This window comes from Ambystoma mexicanum, chromosome 2q, assembly GCF_040938575.1.
Source record: "Ambystoma mexicanum isolate Mex_15411 chromosome 2q, UKY_AmexF1_1, whole genome shotgun sequence".
NCBI lineage: Eukaryota > Metazoa > Chordata > Amphibia > Caudata > Ambystomatidae > Ambystoma > Ambystoma mexicanum.
This window is the reverse complement of record NC_090924.1, coordinates 733,082,006-733,098,060: the sequence shown is the minus strand read 5'-3', so window position 1 is coordinate 733,098,060 and position 16,055 is coordinate 733,082,006. Positions and strand designations below refer to the sequence as shown.

The 16,055-nt window shown below is 53.8% G+C and overlaps 1 protein-coding gene across 1 annotated transcript in view; it reads left to right on the top strand.

Moving 5' to 3' along the window:
- Positions 1-12,144: 12,144 nt before the first annotated feature.
- Positions 12,145-16,055, top strand: part of SHH (sonic hedgehog signaling molecule) — a 33,020-nt gene continuing 29,109 nt past the window's right edge. Inside the window, exon 1 of the mRNA XM_069647956.1 lies at positions 12,145-12,717. Within this exon, the coding sequence (XP_069504057.1) occupies positions 12,406-12,717 (312 nt within the window). The 5' untranslated portion in view covers positions 12,145-12,405. The remainder of the gene's footprint in view (positions 12,718-16,055) is intronic.

The window sequence follows — 16,055 nt, the reverse complement described above, 5'->3', positions numbered from 1 at the left end:
AATAGATAACCGACCTTGGCTGCTTCAATTTTGAAACCAGGCCAGACAGCCTCGCCCCATCGTTTCCACAATCTCAGCTTATTCTAACTGCGACACAGTTGTCACCTTTTCTCTTCATGCGGCCTGTCTTACTAAATTCATGGCACTGATGTCCCGTTTCTATACAATGGCAGCTTTGCCTACAGTCTATTCACTACATATAGCCAGCTTCTAAGATTACTTAATCTACTTGCGTTACAGCATCTGTAAAGTTATTGAATGACTTGCATCTTCTGGAGTGCTTTGCACACGCGCAATCTTGTTTTTGCATATGAAAGTTTACTCGATTCTTAACTTCGTCATGAGTTTCTGTAAAATCCACACATTCTCTTCAGCCAGTATCCTCAGGGTGTCACGCTCGTCTTTCGAGAAGTCACCATCTCCTCTTTTTGCTCCTTTTCATTTTCCTTCAGGGAGTTCCTCCCTCAGATTATCATCTCTTCAGGGATACATTTGATAGGGTTTTCTCAGTGGATAACTTCTTTCGGCTACTCGCCGTGGTATGGTCACAACTGCTGGTGTTAAGCATGGCACAATCTCAGGCTTCCAACATACAGGAGGTAGGGGGGCGGGAATTCCTGCAGAGGCATTTAACTGCTCCTCTGGAGTACCTTAGCATTTAATTGAATCATCTTCTATATAACATCCACAGCTGTCCTTTAACTGACCAGTGGTGTGAGTGTGGGCATGTGTAATTGATATGCCTGTGATATGATGTCAGTTTGTGGCCATATAATGGAAATTCTGGCAAAAATTAGGAATATATAAGAATGTATGCAAATACCGGTCTTAAAATGTGTGTGCCTTGCATTTGATGATAATGCCTGGCATACAATGTGAGTACTTTCCAGTAGATTGCTGTACTTAACGTATGGCACGTGTACCGGTGTATGTCCTGGGGTACATGGCATCTGATGTGAGTATGGGACCAAATGAAGGAAAAACGTGTCAAATGTGAGCATGGTTGCATGTTATAGCACACCCTGGCATATCATTTAGGTAGTTGGCATATGTTGGTAATGGTAACAATAAAGCAAACGATTTTGCTTACAGAAGCCAAAGTAGTTGCCTTTGCCAATGCCTGCTTCAATGCCACGGGTTATATCCTTAATGAGGTCCCAAATGATGTACAGATATTGATGTACAGATGTACTGTTTGAAGACAGAACTTGGCGCTGGCATCATCAGCCACAAGGCAGCATAATGTCTGGAATTAAAGCATATGCACACCCCCTGTATTTGTATTTTTGTATTTTATTAGATTTGTATAGCGCCATACACAAAAGTGCTGCGCTACCAAACAATACAGTACAGTACAATAACTGATGGGTGGAAAATTGAACAGAAAAGAAGATGAATCAAGAGGAAATTAGGTGCTCCTTAAGTCAAGTTTTAAAATGCTGAAAAGTAGAGATAGAACGGAGAGACAAGGGAAGACCATTCCAATGATTTGGCGCAGACAAGGAAAAGGAACTGAATCTGGAAGGCGCACATGTTGGGCGCGGGACCGACAGAAGAAACTGAGACTGAGACCTGGCTGTACTAGTGGGAGTATAGAGAGAAATGAAAGAAGAAAGATAAGGAGGTGCAATATCATCAAGACCTTTAAAAACTATATAACTGGTAGATGAGACGAGCGTCGAAAGAGGGCGAAAGGAGCGAAAACAAGGCAGAGCGTGTAGAATCCCGGAGAGAGAGGGAGAAGAGAAGACGTATAGAAGGATTGTCCATTGAGCAAAGAGGGGCAAGTCTGTAAGCAGGAAGACCAAAGAAAATACATGAACAGCAAAAAAGTCAAAAAAAGAACAAAGAACAATGCAAGATCGTAATGGCATGAGATGTGAGGAGAAGGCAAGATTTGCGGATGTTATAGAGTTGATGCCGGAAGTAGCAAGATGTAGTGTAAATGTGTTTAGAAAAAGGATAAATAAGAATCAAAGATTATCTCCAGCTTTCAGGCAGTAGAAGAAAGAGCAATAGAAGAGTGGGGAAGAGAATGGAGGGGGAGGCAGTGGAGGCAGAATAGTAGAAGTGGGGAAGATGATCTTGGTTTTAGAAGGATTCAAATGAAGATAATGGGGCGCCATCCAGGACTGGGTGGCAAGTAGACAGACAGAGAGATAAGATTGCAGTTCTAAAGAAAAGGTGGAAAAGGAAAGGAAGGTCTTGGAGTCATCCCCACAGAAATTATGGAGGATGCCGAAAGAGGCCATAATAGCAGCAAGAGGCCTTGTATTTATAGAAAAAAAAGTAAAGGACATAGGATCGAACCCTGGGGGGCCCCATAGGCAAGTGGAAAAGTAGTAGAGAATTGATTAAGCCAGGAGACAGAGAAGGTGCGAGCAGAAAGATAGGAACCCGTTTTAAAACAGAACAGGCAAACTAAGATTGTGAAAAGATGAAGAGAGTTCATGGGTTGCTTCCGCAAATGTCACGTGCTTAGGAATACAGGTATGCAGGGACACGAGCAGCGGCCCTTTCCCAGAAACGCCCATTGTCCTCGGCCTGTTAATGAGTCTTTAAGTCAGGTTCCTACTAAACTCACAACAATGGTGTGTCTTCTCTGGCAGGAAGTCTTCGAGGCCCACTCCTTGCATGCCAGCCTTCCTACTGGTGAATCAGTACCCAGGGAGAAACTGACGTCAAGGAGGGCGGGGGCTGAGGGCCAAGGGCTCACGGGCTGCCACCTAACTGTGGACTGAACCCTGGGTGTGGCCGGTGGAGGCAATCAAGTGACAGAGCTCAGCCAACGGAGAGAGGGCCTCCTTTCAGCCTTCCATCTGGGTGGTGCACCCCTGCACTGGGAGCCTGGACATTCTGTGGGTGCTATCTGCCCGGTGGGCTATAACCTGGCAGGGAAAACTGCTAATTCCCAGAGCCTGTGCAGTCAAGCGGGGACTTCTTGCATCCCACAGAAAACCAGGAGTCTGAGTCAAGCCAACATGTACTTTACGCATGAGGACCCTGGACAGGGCAGGTGACTGAGGGCGGGGCGAAGGGCGCTGGGCGCGAGCCCTTCCTCCCAAACCTCGCTTAGCTGTGAAGCGTTTATTGGCGCGCTGATCGTCCCAATTTGATTAATTCCTTCTTTTGTGTTCCGTCTCCCCTTAATCTGCGGGTAACTGCTCAGTGCATATGGCGCTGGGCAGATAATGAGGAGCCTGGCCTTATTCTCGCCCTGGCAGCCTCCGCGAGTTGCCTGGCTGCCTGTATCGATCCTCTTTGCTGGGGGGGGGGGGGCGGGGATCAGGGACAGGCTAAAAGCTTTGCATTATCCCACACCATCAGGAGCGTCCTTAGTATTTTTTTGCCCTACCCGACATTATTTAATAATCTGTTACATCAACACGTGCTGTTGCAGGGAACCACATCAAACGGGCCGAGCCCTCTCTCTCTCTCTCGCTCGCTCGCAGAGGCTCGCAGTGCCTTGGTGCCGGGAGTTCACGCCAGAAAGCGCGGAAGAGTTGAAACGGTGCGAGTCTGGCAGGTAAACTGTAGGCCCCTCGCTCCCAGGTGCCTCGCCTCGCTGAAAAGCCACGAAAGGGAAGCTTTCTGAGTCGCAGCACAGGTACCCTGAACTGTAAAACAAGAGGCCCTTTCAGAACGGTGCGTTTGCAGTCGCTCAAGCAGGCTCTGCTCTCCTGGTTACACACTGACGCAAGGGGGATCCGGGGGGAACGCGAAGCGTTTCCCCTCAGGGAGTTTTTTGGCGCTGCACACGGCCAGCGAGTGGCCGTGGGGGGGCAGAGCGCCTCCCTAGGGGTATTTAAGGGCTCAGGGAAGGTTCGAGAGGCAGGTGATGGTTAGGACTTGGTAATTGTATCAGTCCTGTCGCCCGCTCCCGAGCCTTCCCTGAAGCTAGCTGGGCCTTTGGTGCTGAATAGAGTAGGTGAGGAGGGTTAGTTAGTATTTTGGGGGTGGCGCAGGTAGTTAGGAGTTATTTAGAAGTTATATAAAAAAAAAAAAACAACTTTGTGTTGGCGAATTTCACACAGTGGGGAGTAGCGTAAATAAGCTACCCCCCCACCCCCCTCCTTACCTGAGCTACCGTTGGAGTCCGTGCACGGTGGGGCGGCGGGATCGTGTGGGCGGGTTTTTTCATTTGCGCAGTCTTCGGTCTTCTGGGGAACGGGGTCTTGTTGAGGGAGAGGGGATTTTCTCCTCGTCGGGCCCATTTAGGGCTTCTTCCTCCGTCGCGCGGGTGGGGGAGGAGTGCAGGCCTGGTGGGGGCTGCACATCGGGTGGTTCCGTGCGGGAGCCGCGGACATTTCCATTTTCTCTCTCCCCACGGCGCCGGGTCTTCCCTGCCCGGATCCTCTTGGTTTTGCGGGGGTGTGTTTAGCAGAGCCCAGGCGGCCCTGTCTTGTGGGGAATATACCGGCGCGGTGACAGCCTCCTGTCAGAGGGGGCAGGGCAGGCGCCTTAAAGGGGCCGCGCTGTTTTGCTGGGCTGCCAGTAGTGCGGTGCAGCTCGTGGGCCACCAGGGGGCAGAGCGGGCGGTGCTATAGTGGGCTGTTACCTGATTTAGAGGGTTTTTCAAAAAAAAAAAAAGGGATTAAGTTCAAGGGAATTAGGGGTGATTATCAGCAGCAGCAGGGGGCTCCCGGGTGGTGTGCATTTAGCAGGGGAAGAAGTAGAGGTAGGAGAGGGGGGGGTTTCTTGGGGAGAGGGGTATTTATTTAGGTGGGGGGGCAAATACAAAAAAAAAAAATTCTTGAAAAAAAAAAAAGAAAAAGAGAAATTGCTATTTTGGGGTTATTTAACCCATTTGTGTTATTAGGGTTATAGGGCATTTTCTGCTGGTTTTTCCCTCGGCTAGTAGTAATTTTTCCACGGGTAGGTACCGGCTCGGGGGCATATTGAGCTAGTGAGCGTCAGGGTGAAGTTTTAGTGCGCTCTCTGAGTAGTAGTGCACGATGGTGGGCCAAGGGGTTAGCAAGAAGGGGCTGGTTGATGCTAGGGCTCTTAGGGAGGCCCTGGAAATCATCAGCAGGGCATCGAAGGCCCAGTTGGAGGGGGCGGTGGGGGAGGTCACGGGTGAGGGGGAGGAAGACCGCAGCGTAGAGCGGCAGCTGATGGGGCGCTTGCGGCAGTGTTGGCTTGCACCCCTACGGCGGGGGGGGGAGGTTTGGGAATCCAGGGGCAGGAAAATGAGGAGGGAGATAGACAGGAGGGCGGATGGGGGAGTAAGGATGTCGGGTGGGCAGCCAGGGAGGGAGGAAGGGAATGATAGCCCGAGGGAAGAGGGGAATGCTCAAGAGGGTGGGGCTCAAGGGAACGACAGGGGGGGCAGGGATGGGGCACAAAAGGGGGTGTCAGGACAGAGGGGAAGAGGGGGTAAATACCTGCAGAAGAGTGCAGGGGGGAGAAGGAGGGAGAGGTCCCCTTCAATTGAGGAGGGTAGGGTGGGGCGCGGAACGGCCCCCCGGGTAGGAGGAGTGAGGGCGGAGGGCGCTGCGCAGCCCCCGCTGTTCAGGTGGAGGTTGAGGGTTTCAGTACGGCCCCTCCTCGGTCAACGCAAGGAGAGCCTAGAGGGCGCAGCATAGCCCCTAGCAATGAGGATTCCAGGGTGGAGATCGGAACGCCTCACCCGAGAGAAGAGGACCAGGCAGGGGTTCCCACAACCCCGCCGAGAAGACGTCAAAGGAGTGGCGGGGCGGACGCCCCGGGCTCGCAAGAAGATCATCAACTCATCTCGGGCATGAGCTCGCATCCACAATGGTATTTAAGGGGTGATGAAGTTGGTTGGGAGGAATATATGGGGCAATGGGAATTGGAAGAGTACAGGGCGGAAAGGGAAAGGGGGAGGAGAGAAGAAGTTCAAGGTGGGATAGGGAAAGGGAAGTGCAGGGTGGACGGAGTGAAAGGGGTCAAGGGAACTATTGGCTGGGTGAGTGTGCTGAGATGTTTTGTCCCCGCAGCAGGAGCCCTCTAAGAATGGAGAGGAGGAGCACCGGTGTGGACGCCAGGCCACAGGTGGCAGGTGTGGAAAGAGGTGAGCGGGAAAGGGAATGGTCATCTGCATGGCAGAGAGGGGTAACAAATAGGTGGATAGGGGATGAACGGGCTGGTTTTCAAGGTGTAACGAAAGAAGTTGGTGTGCAGGCCATTGGAGCCGAGGGGGTTGAAAAGAGCATTTGCTCAGTGGAGGTCCAAATGGACAAAGTGGTGGAGCCATTGGGGCTCGAAGTGCAAGCTGGTAAAGATAAAGAGGCGGAACTGAAAGGAAAGGAGAAGAAATTGCCATTCATGGGGATAACAAAACCATTGGGGGCGCACTTGATGGCAGCGACCAGGGAAAAGATCCAGGCAGGGGAATTTGTGGATGTCTTCAAATTGCTCCATAGGGAAGTTAGAGCGAAGGAGGGGTCTAAGGAGGAAGAGAGGGAACTGGCTTCACGCCCGAGGGTCCCGGTGACCATTGAGAATTGGACGTCGGCGTTTATCATTTATGCCAGTATGTATTGCGAAAAATTCCCGGAGCGTTGCGTGGCCCTGCTTAAATATATTGATGTAATAAGGAAGGCTTTTACGAGCTTTGGGGGCTTTGCCTGGGTAAGGTATGATGAGGAATTTAGAGCGAGAATGGCAGAGGACAGTCAGGCGGTCTGGGGGGAGATAGATATGGATCTCTGGCTGCAATGGATGGCCCCAACAAGGCCTGCCCCGACATTACATACAGCAAGTGGGCTGCCTGTGCCTTTCCGCCCCTTTCTTGGTCGCCCCGCCCATGAGGGGGTGGGCGGAGGAGGCAGAGGACAGTCCTCAGCAGCGTGCTGGGGGTACAATAAGGATAGCTGCGCAAGGACCCTGTGTAGGTTCAGGCACGAGTGTAGCAAGTGCGGTGGAAAACACCCTCTCACGCAGTGTTTCCAACAAGGAGACAGGGGGAGGGGGAGAGGTGCAGGAAAAGGGGTTGGGGGGAAAAGCTTTTACTCCAGTTAAAGTGGGTGTGTTGGAAAAATGGTTGCAATTTTATCCGGATAGGGAAGGGGCGAAGATTTTGAGTGAGGGGTTTTGTCAGGGGTTCAGATTAGGTTACCAGGGTCCAAGGGTGCGGCGGTGGGCCGAAAATTTGAAGTCGGCAAGAGAAAATGTTGAGGTGGTAAGACAAAAATTGAGCAAGGAAATAGCGGCAGGAAGGATAGTGGGCCCATTTGATGACGTATCGGGTGACTTAGTGATATCCCCATTGGGGGTGGTGCCCAAGAAAGCTCCGGGGGAGTTCAGACTGATTCATCATTTGTCATGGCCGGAGGGTATGTCAGTTAATGATTTCATTGCCCCGGACGAATGTGGGGTTGTGTATGCAAGCGTTGACCAAGCGGTTGAGCTGATAAGGAAGGAAGGGCGAGGGGCCTTCATGGCCAAGTGCGATATCAAGGCGGTGTTTAGGTTATTGCCGGTGCACCCGGAGGACTTTTGGTTGTTAGGTTTGCAGTTTGAGGACCTCATATACATAGACAAAGCATTGCCAATGGGGTGTGCAATTTCCTGTGCTTTGTTTGAATGGTTCAGCTCTTTTCTACAGTGGGTTTTCTCATTCAGCTCGGGTTGGGAGAGTGTGCTGCACTATCTGGATGATGTTCTGTTCATTAGGGGGGAAAAAAGAGAGGAGGATTGCAGAGAAATGCTAAAGTTGTTTCAGGAATTGATGGAGGAGCTAGGTGTACCATTAGCGGAAGACAAAACAGAAGGGCCGGCAGTGGTGTTGACATTTCTAGGAATTGAACTGGATTCAGTGGCCATGACCTCACGCTTGCCGCACGACAAGGTGAGCAAATTGGTGGTACTGTTGGAGAAAGCGGTGGGGGCCAAGAAAATGATGCTGATGGAGATGCAGAGATTGGTTGGGCATCTGAATTTTGCATGTAAGGTGGTGGCCCCAGGGCGGACGTTTTGCAGGAACATGGCAAGGGCCATGGCGGGAGCAAAGTGCCCACATCATCGGATAAGAGTATCGGGGGCAGTGAGGGAGGATTGCAGCATTTGGCTGCGCTTCTTGGAGAGTTTCAATGGAATGTCAATGTGGTTGCAGGGAGACCCGGTGACATGGGAAGTTCAGATACTATCGGATGCAGCGGGGGCTGGTGGTTTTGGGGTGTTTTGGGGGGGGGGGGTGGTGTGCGGAAAAGTGGCCAGAGAGATGGTTGAAGGAAGGGAGGAGTATAGCATTTCTTGAATTTTTTCCATTACTAGTAGCATTGGAGTTGGGGGGGAAGGAGTTGCAAAACAAGAAGGTGAACTTCAATGTCGACAACGAATGCGTGGTCCATGTGGTAAACAGACAGTCAGCTAGGGATCAGAGGGTGGCAAGGCTGATGAGAGAATGTGTCCTGTGTTGTATGGAATGGAATGTGGTGTTTAAGGCGACATATGTGCCAGGGAAGGATAATGGCATCGCTGATGCATTATCTCGTTTTCAATGGCAGAGATTCCGTGGATTGGCTCCAGATGCAGATCAGGAGGGGCAGCAGATTCCGGAGGAGCTGTGGAAGATAGGAAGCTGAGAGCGCTTGCTCTGGTGGAGGGTTCAATGGCCGCGGCATCTAAGAAGTCATACAGGAGGGCTTGGGAGGATTTTATTAGAGGAGGAGCCTGTAGTTGGAAGGGTAGATGGGATGCGGAAGAGCGGAGGAGGGATGATGTCACGAATTTCCTTCTGAGATGCATGGACAGGGGCTGGTCAAGGGCAACGATAGCAGGAAAGCTAGCAGGGATTGCCTTTTACGGGAAATGGTTTTGGGGTTTTCAACCAAGTGGGGGGGAAATGGCGAGTAGGATGTTGGAAGGATGGGCACGGGAGAGTAAGAGGGACAAGGATAAGAGGAGGCCGATATCGGCTGAATTGTTGCAGAGGTTGATTGAGGTGGTGGGGGGAGTTTGCTGGTCGATATGGGAGGGGGAACTGTTTGCGGCTTGTTTTACATGGTTATTTTCTGGGGCCTTCTGGGTTTCTGAGTTGGTTGGGGGAAATGGGGGGGTAGGGGGACTGCAATGGGAAGATGTGCGAATAACAGAAGAAGGTTTAGACATCAAGATTAAAAGGTCTAAGACGGATCAGAAGGGAAGGGGCGCTTGGGTCCTGCTGGGTCGAGGGAGCGAGGTTTTATGCCCAGTTCAGGCAGGTAAGGTGTGGAAGGAGCACTGTGGGGGTAAGTCAGGTTTGGTTTTCCAGCATGCGGACGGATCGCCGGTTACAGCGGCACAGGTGCTGGGGGTATTGCGGAAGGCGCTGGCCACGGTGGGAGAAAAGTCTGAGGAGTTCGGGACTCATTCTTTTAGGATGGGCGCAGCATCTGAGGGTAACAGATTGGGTTTTTCGGAAGATAAAGTGAAAAGTTTGGGGCGTTGGAGGTCGGGGAAATACAAGGGTTACGTCAGGGATTTTGGGAAAGGGGATTGTTGAAGAAAGATGGTGGAGGACTTTGTGGGCAAGATGTTGTTGTTGTAATAATTTGACTTGTCAGTAATTTTGTGATTTCTGTTTCAGATGCTGTGCAAAAGAAAGGGGAGTTGGCACAAGTTTGGATTGTTGGCCATTCAATTGTGAAGTGGGCTGGTAAAGAGGCGGAGAAAAGGGTGTTTGGAAGGCAGTTGGGGTGCAGTTACAAGGAAGTGGTGGTGAGGTGGCACGGTTTGGGGGGCTTGCGGTGGGATCAGCTGCTGCCCATATTGGCAGGGATGAGGGAACGCTATGGAGTTCCACGGGTGGTGATGCTGCATGCTGGGGAGAATGACCTGGTGAGAGATACGGGGGTGGCTCTGCTAAGGAAAATGAAGAGGGACTTAGTGTGGATTAGGGATATGTGGCCTCAAGCGGTGGTGGTGTGGACTAAGTTGTTGCCGCGAAGAGTGTGGAGGGGAGCAAGAAGTGAGGGAGCAATAGAGCGGGCCCGGAAGGGGATAAACAGGGAAATGGAAACATTTTGTGCCTCAGTGGCGGTGAGGGTCATGGACCATAAGGAAATAACATATGAGGGTTTTCTTATCTTTAGGGAGGATGGGGTACACTTGTCCGTGTATGGGAATAGTCACTACCTGGCGGACTTGGGTTCTTGGCTGGGAGACTGGGTAAAGAGTTTGAGGTAGGAAAGTTGGGGGGGGGGTTTGGGGCAGAAAGAACTCCTCGGGGGAGGGTTTTTCTGGTGCCGGGGGCATGGCCCCTTTTGATGTGGGGGGAGGGAAGCACAATGGGGGAATGACACGGAAAAGGAGGTGGTGGCACTGTTTGCACAAGCAGGTCACCCCGGGGGAACAGGTATTGAGCCTGGAGGGGCATGCCCCCTGGGAGAAAGCGGGACGCCTGGAAAAGGGGCAAGGAGACGGTAGGATCCAAGGGATCATTAGGGAGGAAATTGGTTATTTAATTATTTAATTGTTGGGGGGAAAATGAAAATGAAAATGTTTAAGTTATTTAATTAATTGTTCAAACATCTCTTTAGCTTGTTAGGCCATGGAGCCAGTTAAGCGTTTTTGATTGTAAGCTTTGGCCTGTCACATTAAAGCGACCTTTTCCACTTTTAAATGAGTCTGGGTTTTTGTGCAGTAAGCCAAAAAGACCAATATAGCTGTTTGGTTAAAAAAAAAAGATATTATTTAGGTACCTTTTAATTCCGTATGGATGAATACCCGCCACCCCCCCCCCACCCATACTCCCTCCCTCCAGCCCCTACTCCCTCCCTCCACCCCCTACTCCCTCCCTCCACCCCACGGGTTCAACTGAACTTCAGAGCGTTCCAGAAAACCGAGTTGTAAAGGTGTGTTTGCACACACGCAGAAGGTCTGGTTGGCCTGAGCGGTGCTGTGTTATTTACCTGTTGCTTCTGTTTCTACAAACGTATCTCTTCAAAGACCCCAAACAACTCGGTGGGAGGGTGCGTGCGGTTAGGGGGACGGTGGGTCACCTGCCAAGACATGACATGCGGCCCGTTCAGCCCCACACACATTCGCTGTCGCCCCCTGCCGCGCGGGCCCTCCTGCCCATCAGCACCTCTGCGGGACGGACCGCTTTGTGAGGCCGGCCACTGGAGATACGGTTTGACACGGGCCATTAACGCGGTGTTGCCCCTCCTCTGCCCCTGGATCGATGTCTCCCGATTGGAAGTTGTTAACACCTTGTTCCCTGGCTGGCGTGCACCCCGGCGCCCGCCGTGTGTATCCCCAATACACTGAAAGGAGGAAGAATGGAGGGTTGCCACCATTCGAAGGGTGCAATCCCTCCGCTCGCCCCGCCCGTCGATTAATCTAAACTCTCGCACTGTGTCAAGCGCCTCCCATAGACTTCAGTGGGATCCGCCTTCCAGCTCACCTCCAGCGACTTAAATGGTATCCCCGTGCAAAATAAACACGACCTGCCCCCCACAACCCCAGGGGACCTGGGCGGATATGCACTTTCTTTCATGATAAAGCACACCAACATCCCAAATGTGCATCTGTGCAAACACACCCAGAGCGCACACCTATTTAGTCGCATACATGTTTCTATCGCTCCGCTGCTATCAGCACTACAGGGGGCATGACACGGGGCTTACTCACAGCTAATCCAACACAGAAAGAAAAAAAACCTGCACGAAATGTTGCACCGCACCGCGCAGTTCGGATAAGTTTCCTCATGTGTGTTCCTTTGGGAAAGGGGGGGGGGGGGCAGGGACGTACATATAAAAGCTGCTTAACTAGAATTATGTTTTCAATTGGCAGATTTTTTTTGTTGCGGCTTAAAGATTTTGTTGCAACTCTGTTTGATGTGTGTCTGCTCAGAAGACTGGGGGGGGGGGGGGGAGCCGCCTTGGAAAACCACCGAGCAGTTCGGGATATTCTTTCAGAGGATGTCACCTATTGCAACCCACTCCTGCACACAATGCTCCCGGGTGATGCCAAGAAACCTTTACAGCGCGCAGCCGCGTGTCACTGATGTTATCCCAAGAAAGAGACGCCCGCCCCGCCCCGCCAGCACCACAGTCTCAGGTAAAAGGAAAATCTGGGGAGAGGGGTGTGGGGGGGGCGGTAGCTCCGTGCCTCGTCGACGATTCATAAACATCAGAAGGGCCTCGCCTGGGCCAATCAGAAGCCTCGCCAGCCTGCTATAATATAGCTCTTAGCCAGGTCTGCTCTCACAAGCGTCCCTAGCTTGGCAGCTTCCATTAAAATCACATCCCTGTTTCTTTTTTGTGTTTTGTTTTTTGGTTGCCTCCTGATCGCGGTCTTGACACCCGCCTCCGATGTGGTCAGCTGGCGGCGACCTCCACGCCTGCTCTGGTAGGGACCAGTGGACCTCGCAGCGCTGATCCGAGAGCAGCCCAGGGGGACCCGGGAGCCAGGGAGAAAGGAGCGGTGCTGTTTGCGGAGGGCAGCCGGGAGTGCTCCATGGGCGAGATGCGGCTACTGCTCAGGCGGCTACTGCTCGGGACCCTGGTCTGGGCCCTCCTGGTCCCTTCCGGGCTGACCTGCGGACCTGGTCGGGGCATTGGGAAAAGGCGGCAGCCCAAAAAGCTGACCCCGCTCGCCTATAAGCAGTTCATCCCCAACGTGGCCGAGAAGACCCTGGGGGCCAGCGGGCGATACGAAGGCAAGATCACCCGCAACTCCGACCGCTTCAAAGAGCTCACCCCCAATTACAACCCGGACATCATTTTTAAGGACGAAGAGAACACCGGAGCGGACAGGCTAATGACCCAGGTAGAGCCAGATAAATTACAATTTTCTGCTTTTGTAACGACCTAAGTGTTCTTTCTGCACCTGATGCCAATGTAAATGCCAAGCTCCAGCCACACCCTTAATGATGCCCCGTGCATTATTATAAGATGTTAATTAACTAAAAAAAAGTTGTCAGGGGTGTTCATAGCCGTTTCCATAAATGATTGCTTCCACTGAACCCCCTAAGCCGGTGTGCAGTGTCTGCCTAGAATTGGAGTTCGCGCTTTGGCTCCTGAGGTCCGCATCCGCACTTTGCGCTGCGTGTGCGCAGCTAACGGTCTGCGGATACTGGTTAGGGCTGCTTTGCGTCCGTTCTACTCACGCAGCCGACTCGTGTAGTTTATTTATTTCCTACATGAAAGGAAAAAAATGCGCCTACTCCGGCAGCCACAGAAGACAGCTCGGCTGGAATCGACCCCTCCGCCAGAAGCCCTAGCGCTCAGGGGGAGCGCATCCCCCTAGCAGCGCTGCCCACCGGAGCGTGAATCTATTGACGCCCCACCCCCAGAGGAAGCCGCGCTTCTTCCATCTGGGAGGAACCTGCAAGTTATCGGCATTGCATCACTTCTGCTTTAAATCACATTACCCGGGATGCGCGCGGATAAATATTGAATAAGGCTGAGCGCGTGGAGGGCCGTTTTCTCTCCGATGCGCGCAATTGAGGTCAGGCGGGAGGCGAACTCCAGCCAGCAGTGCAGGTCCCCTGGATGTGGCTGAAGTGAAGGGGTTCCTGTTAAATATAGGTCATGCTTATTGTGTGTCCCCCTGCGCGAGGGGGTCGCGGGACGAGGCGCATGTCAAGGCACACCGAGCCTGTTTCCTTCTGGGAGCGCAGCATCCACGGGGCATCCTTTCATGGTGCTCCCGTGCTCTGGTCCATCAGATCTCCCTCTTCCCCTGGATGGGTGAGGCCCTGCCTTCCGCAGTGTGAAGCCGTGGAGCTCTCTCCCCGCTATTGCGCATCGCCAGCCTGGGGGCAGCGCAGGCAATTCCCCCCACCCCCCCCCCCCCCCAGGCGCTGCGCGTGTTTTCTGCGCCACTTGCGCCCTTCGCTCTTATGGACCGGCCGGGTTTGAGGTTTGCAGGGGATGGAACAGTCGGGAAGACTGGCTGGGCCCGCCCCCCGGGGCCGCGGCGTCGGCTTCTGGAGCCTGCTGCACCTGTTCCATCCCACCCTCTGTCCTCCTCTCGCTGGGGAAAGGGAGGCGCTGGCGAGCCTCTTCCACGGGAGCTCCTGGCCCTCCCTGCACTCGTCTCCTCCAAGTAATCGCTTCTGCTGGTGCTTCGTTCTTTCCCGATGGGGTGGGGGTCAGGGGCAGAGCAACCCCAGGGAGCGAGGGCGTCATGCACCGGAGTCGCGGCGAACCCGCACGTCCCTCCTCGCTAATCACAGTCCCTCACTCAGCATCCTACCCAGTCCTTCCTCCGCTGGAAATGGCCAGGCACCCATCGGATCCACTTCATCCCAGGCCCGCTGCCTACAGGAATCAGACCCCCAGCCCCCCCCCGCTCCCCCGTGTCGGGGAGGGAGAGCATCGAGCCCCCGTCTCCACTGTGAGATCCCATGCACACACCACCGCCTCTGCATGCCAGCCTTGCTGCCTCCATGAATTAGAAGCACACCGCCCCCGGGATGGGAGAGCAGCAACACGCGTCCCTCTGCCTCTGAAACCTCCTGCAACCACCCCCTCCGCTGCATCCCAGGCCCACTGCCTGCAGGAATTACACACACACGCACAGCGGTTCGTCTTCACCGTGCGATTCCACAGCCCCCGGGATGGGAGAGCAGCAGCACGCGTCCCTCTCCTTCCTTCCAGCGCCGCTGCCTGCAGGGATTCGGGCGGGACACGCTGCCACCGCAGGTGGGAAAGCCGCGCCTGCTCTTCCTCGCGTCTGAGATTTCCTGCCATCACCCCCTCTCCTTCATGCCAGCCCTGCTGCCTGCAGGAATCAGAGACACACAATACCGCGTCTCACTCATTCCAGTCCTGATGCCTCCCGTAATTACAGGCGCACCAGGGAAGTGCCTGAGAGCGCAAGTGCCCTTCCTTCCCCCGCAGAGTGTGCGCGAGAGCGCAAGTGCCCTTCCTTACCCGGGATGTCACCGCGAGAGCGCAAGTGCACTTCCTTCCCCCGCAGAGTGTGCGCGAGAGCGCAAGTGCCCTTCCTTCCCTGGGATGTCACGCATCGAAGTGCGTGCCAGCGCATTACCACGTCCTACATTCGAGATCCCCACGCACCCACGCTCTCCATTTCAGCCCGCCTATAGGGTTTGCACTGGCATGCCACAGCTGCACATCCCGGCTCGTCCTCCGCAACTGTCAGACTGCTACATCCAGCCGTGTGTGGGTGGCGGCCCCTCCTACTCCCCACATACACCGGTAACCACTAATGCACAGGCCGGCGGTACCACGAGCTCCGAGAACGCATAGACCCCCCCAAAGGCACGGAACGATTCGCCCGAATTAGCTCCCAGAACCTGAACTTCTGACCTCCCGCCAACACCGCTCCCCTCCCGCCCAGGCGCAGCAAGCGACACACGTTCCAGATGCCATGACAGGCGGCGGACGCCTCAGCCCGCTGTTGGCCGGTTGGGTCTCAGAGGGACGGACGTGGGCACGCACGCACGCACGCCTCCCGGGTTGGCACGCTACCGCCCTGATATTAACATTAAACAAACTTGTCAAGTGGCGACTGCGTGCTTCCCTTTTATAATGTAGCAGACCCTTGTGCTGCCGCATTCTTGGCAAGCGCCAGTACCTGCCTCGCAGACCTATCAGCGGTGTAAAGATCCCCGCTGAATGGAGTTCTTCGACTTTCAAAATATTTGCTGAATGCGTTAGCTACTAGTTAATATTAACTTAAGAGGGAAAACAAAGAACCCGGTAGTTGGGTCCAAATTTAGCAGCTGATAAAGGGCCGGGCATTTTTTCTCTGAATAGCAGCTCCAGGCTGGAGCTGTGTGTGAACTAGATAACAGGCGAAGGAGGCCCAGGCGAGGGACGCGGGTCGCCTTTCGTCCCCACGAACCTCGCGACGTTTACCCCTCGCGTGTGATGCGCACGGGCTGGCCGGTGGGCAGCATGCCTGTCGGCCTGCCGGGGGGAGTGGTGGTTCCCCCTGCAGGCCGGTGATCACTCCGAAACACCAGTGCCAGTCTAGCAGGAAAGGGACTGATTTATCTAAGGGGGTGTTCGCTTCTAGCACAACCTGCCCCTGGGGGCCCAGCGGGCTGTGTGTGTAGCGCTGGCAGGCCGAGCGTGCCCTAGCCGCCTCTTAGAGCTCACTCGGGCATGACCGTGGCGGGGCTTGCTAAATCC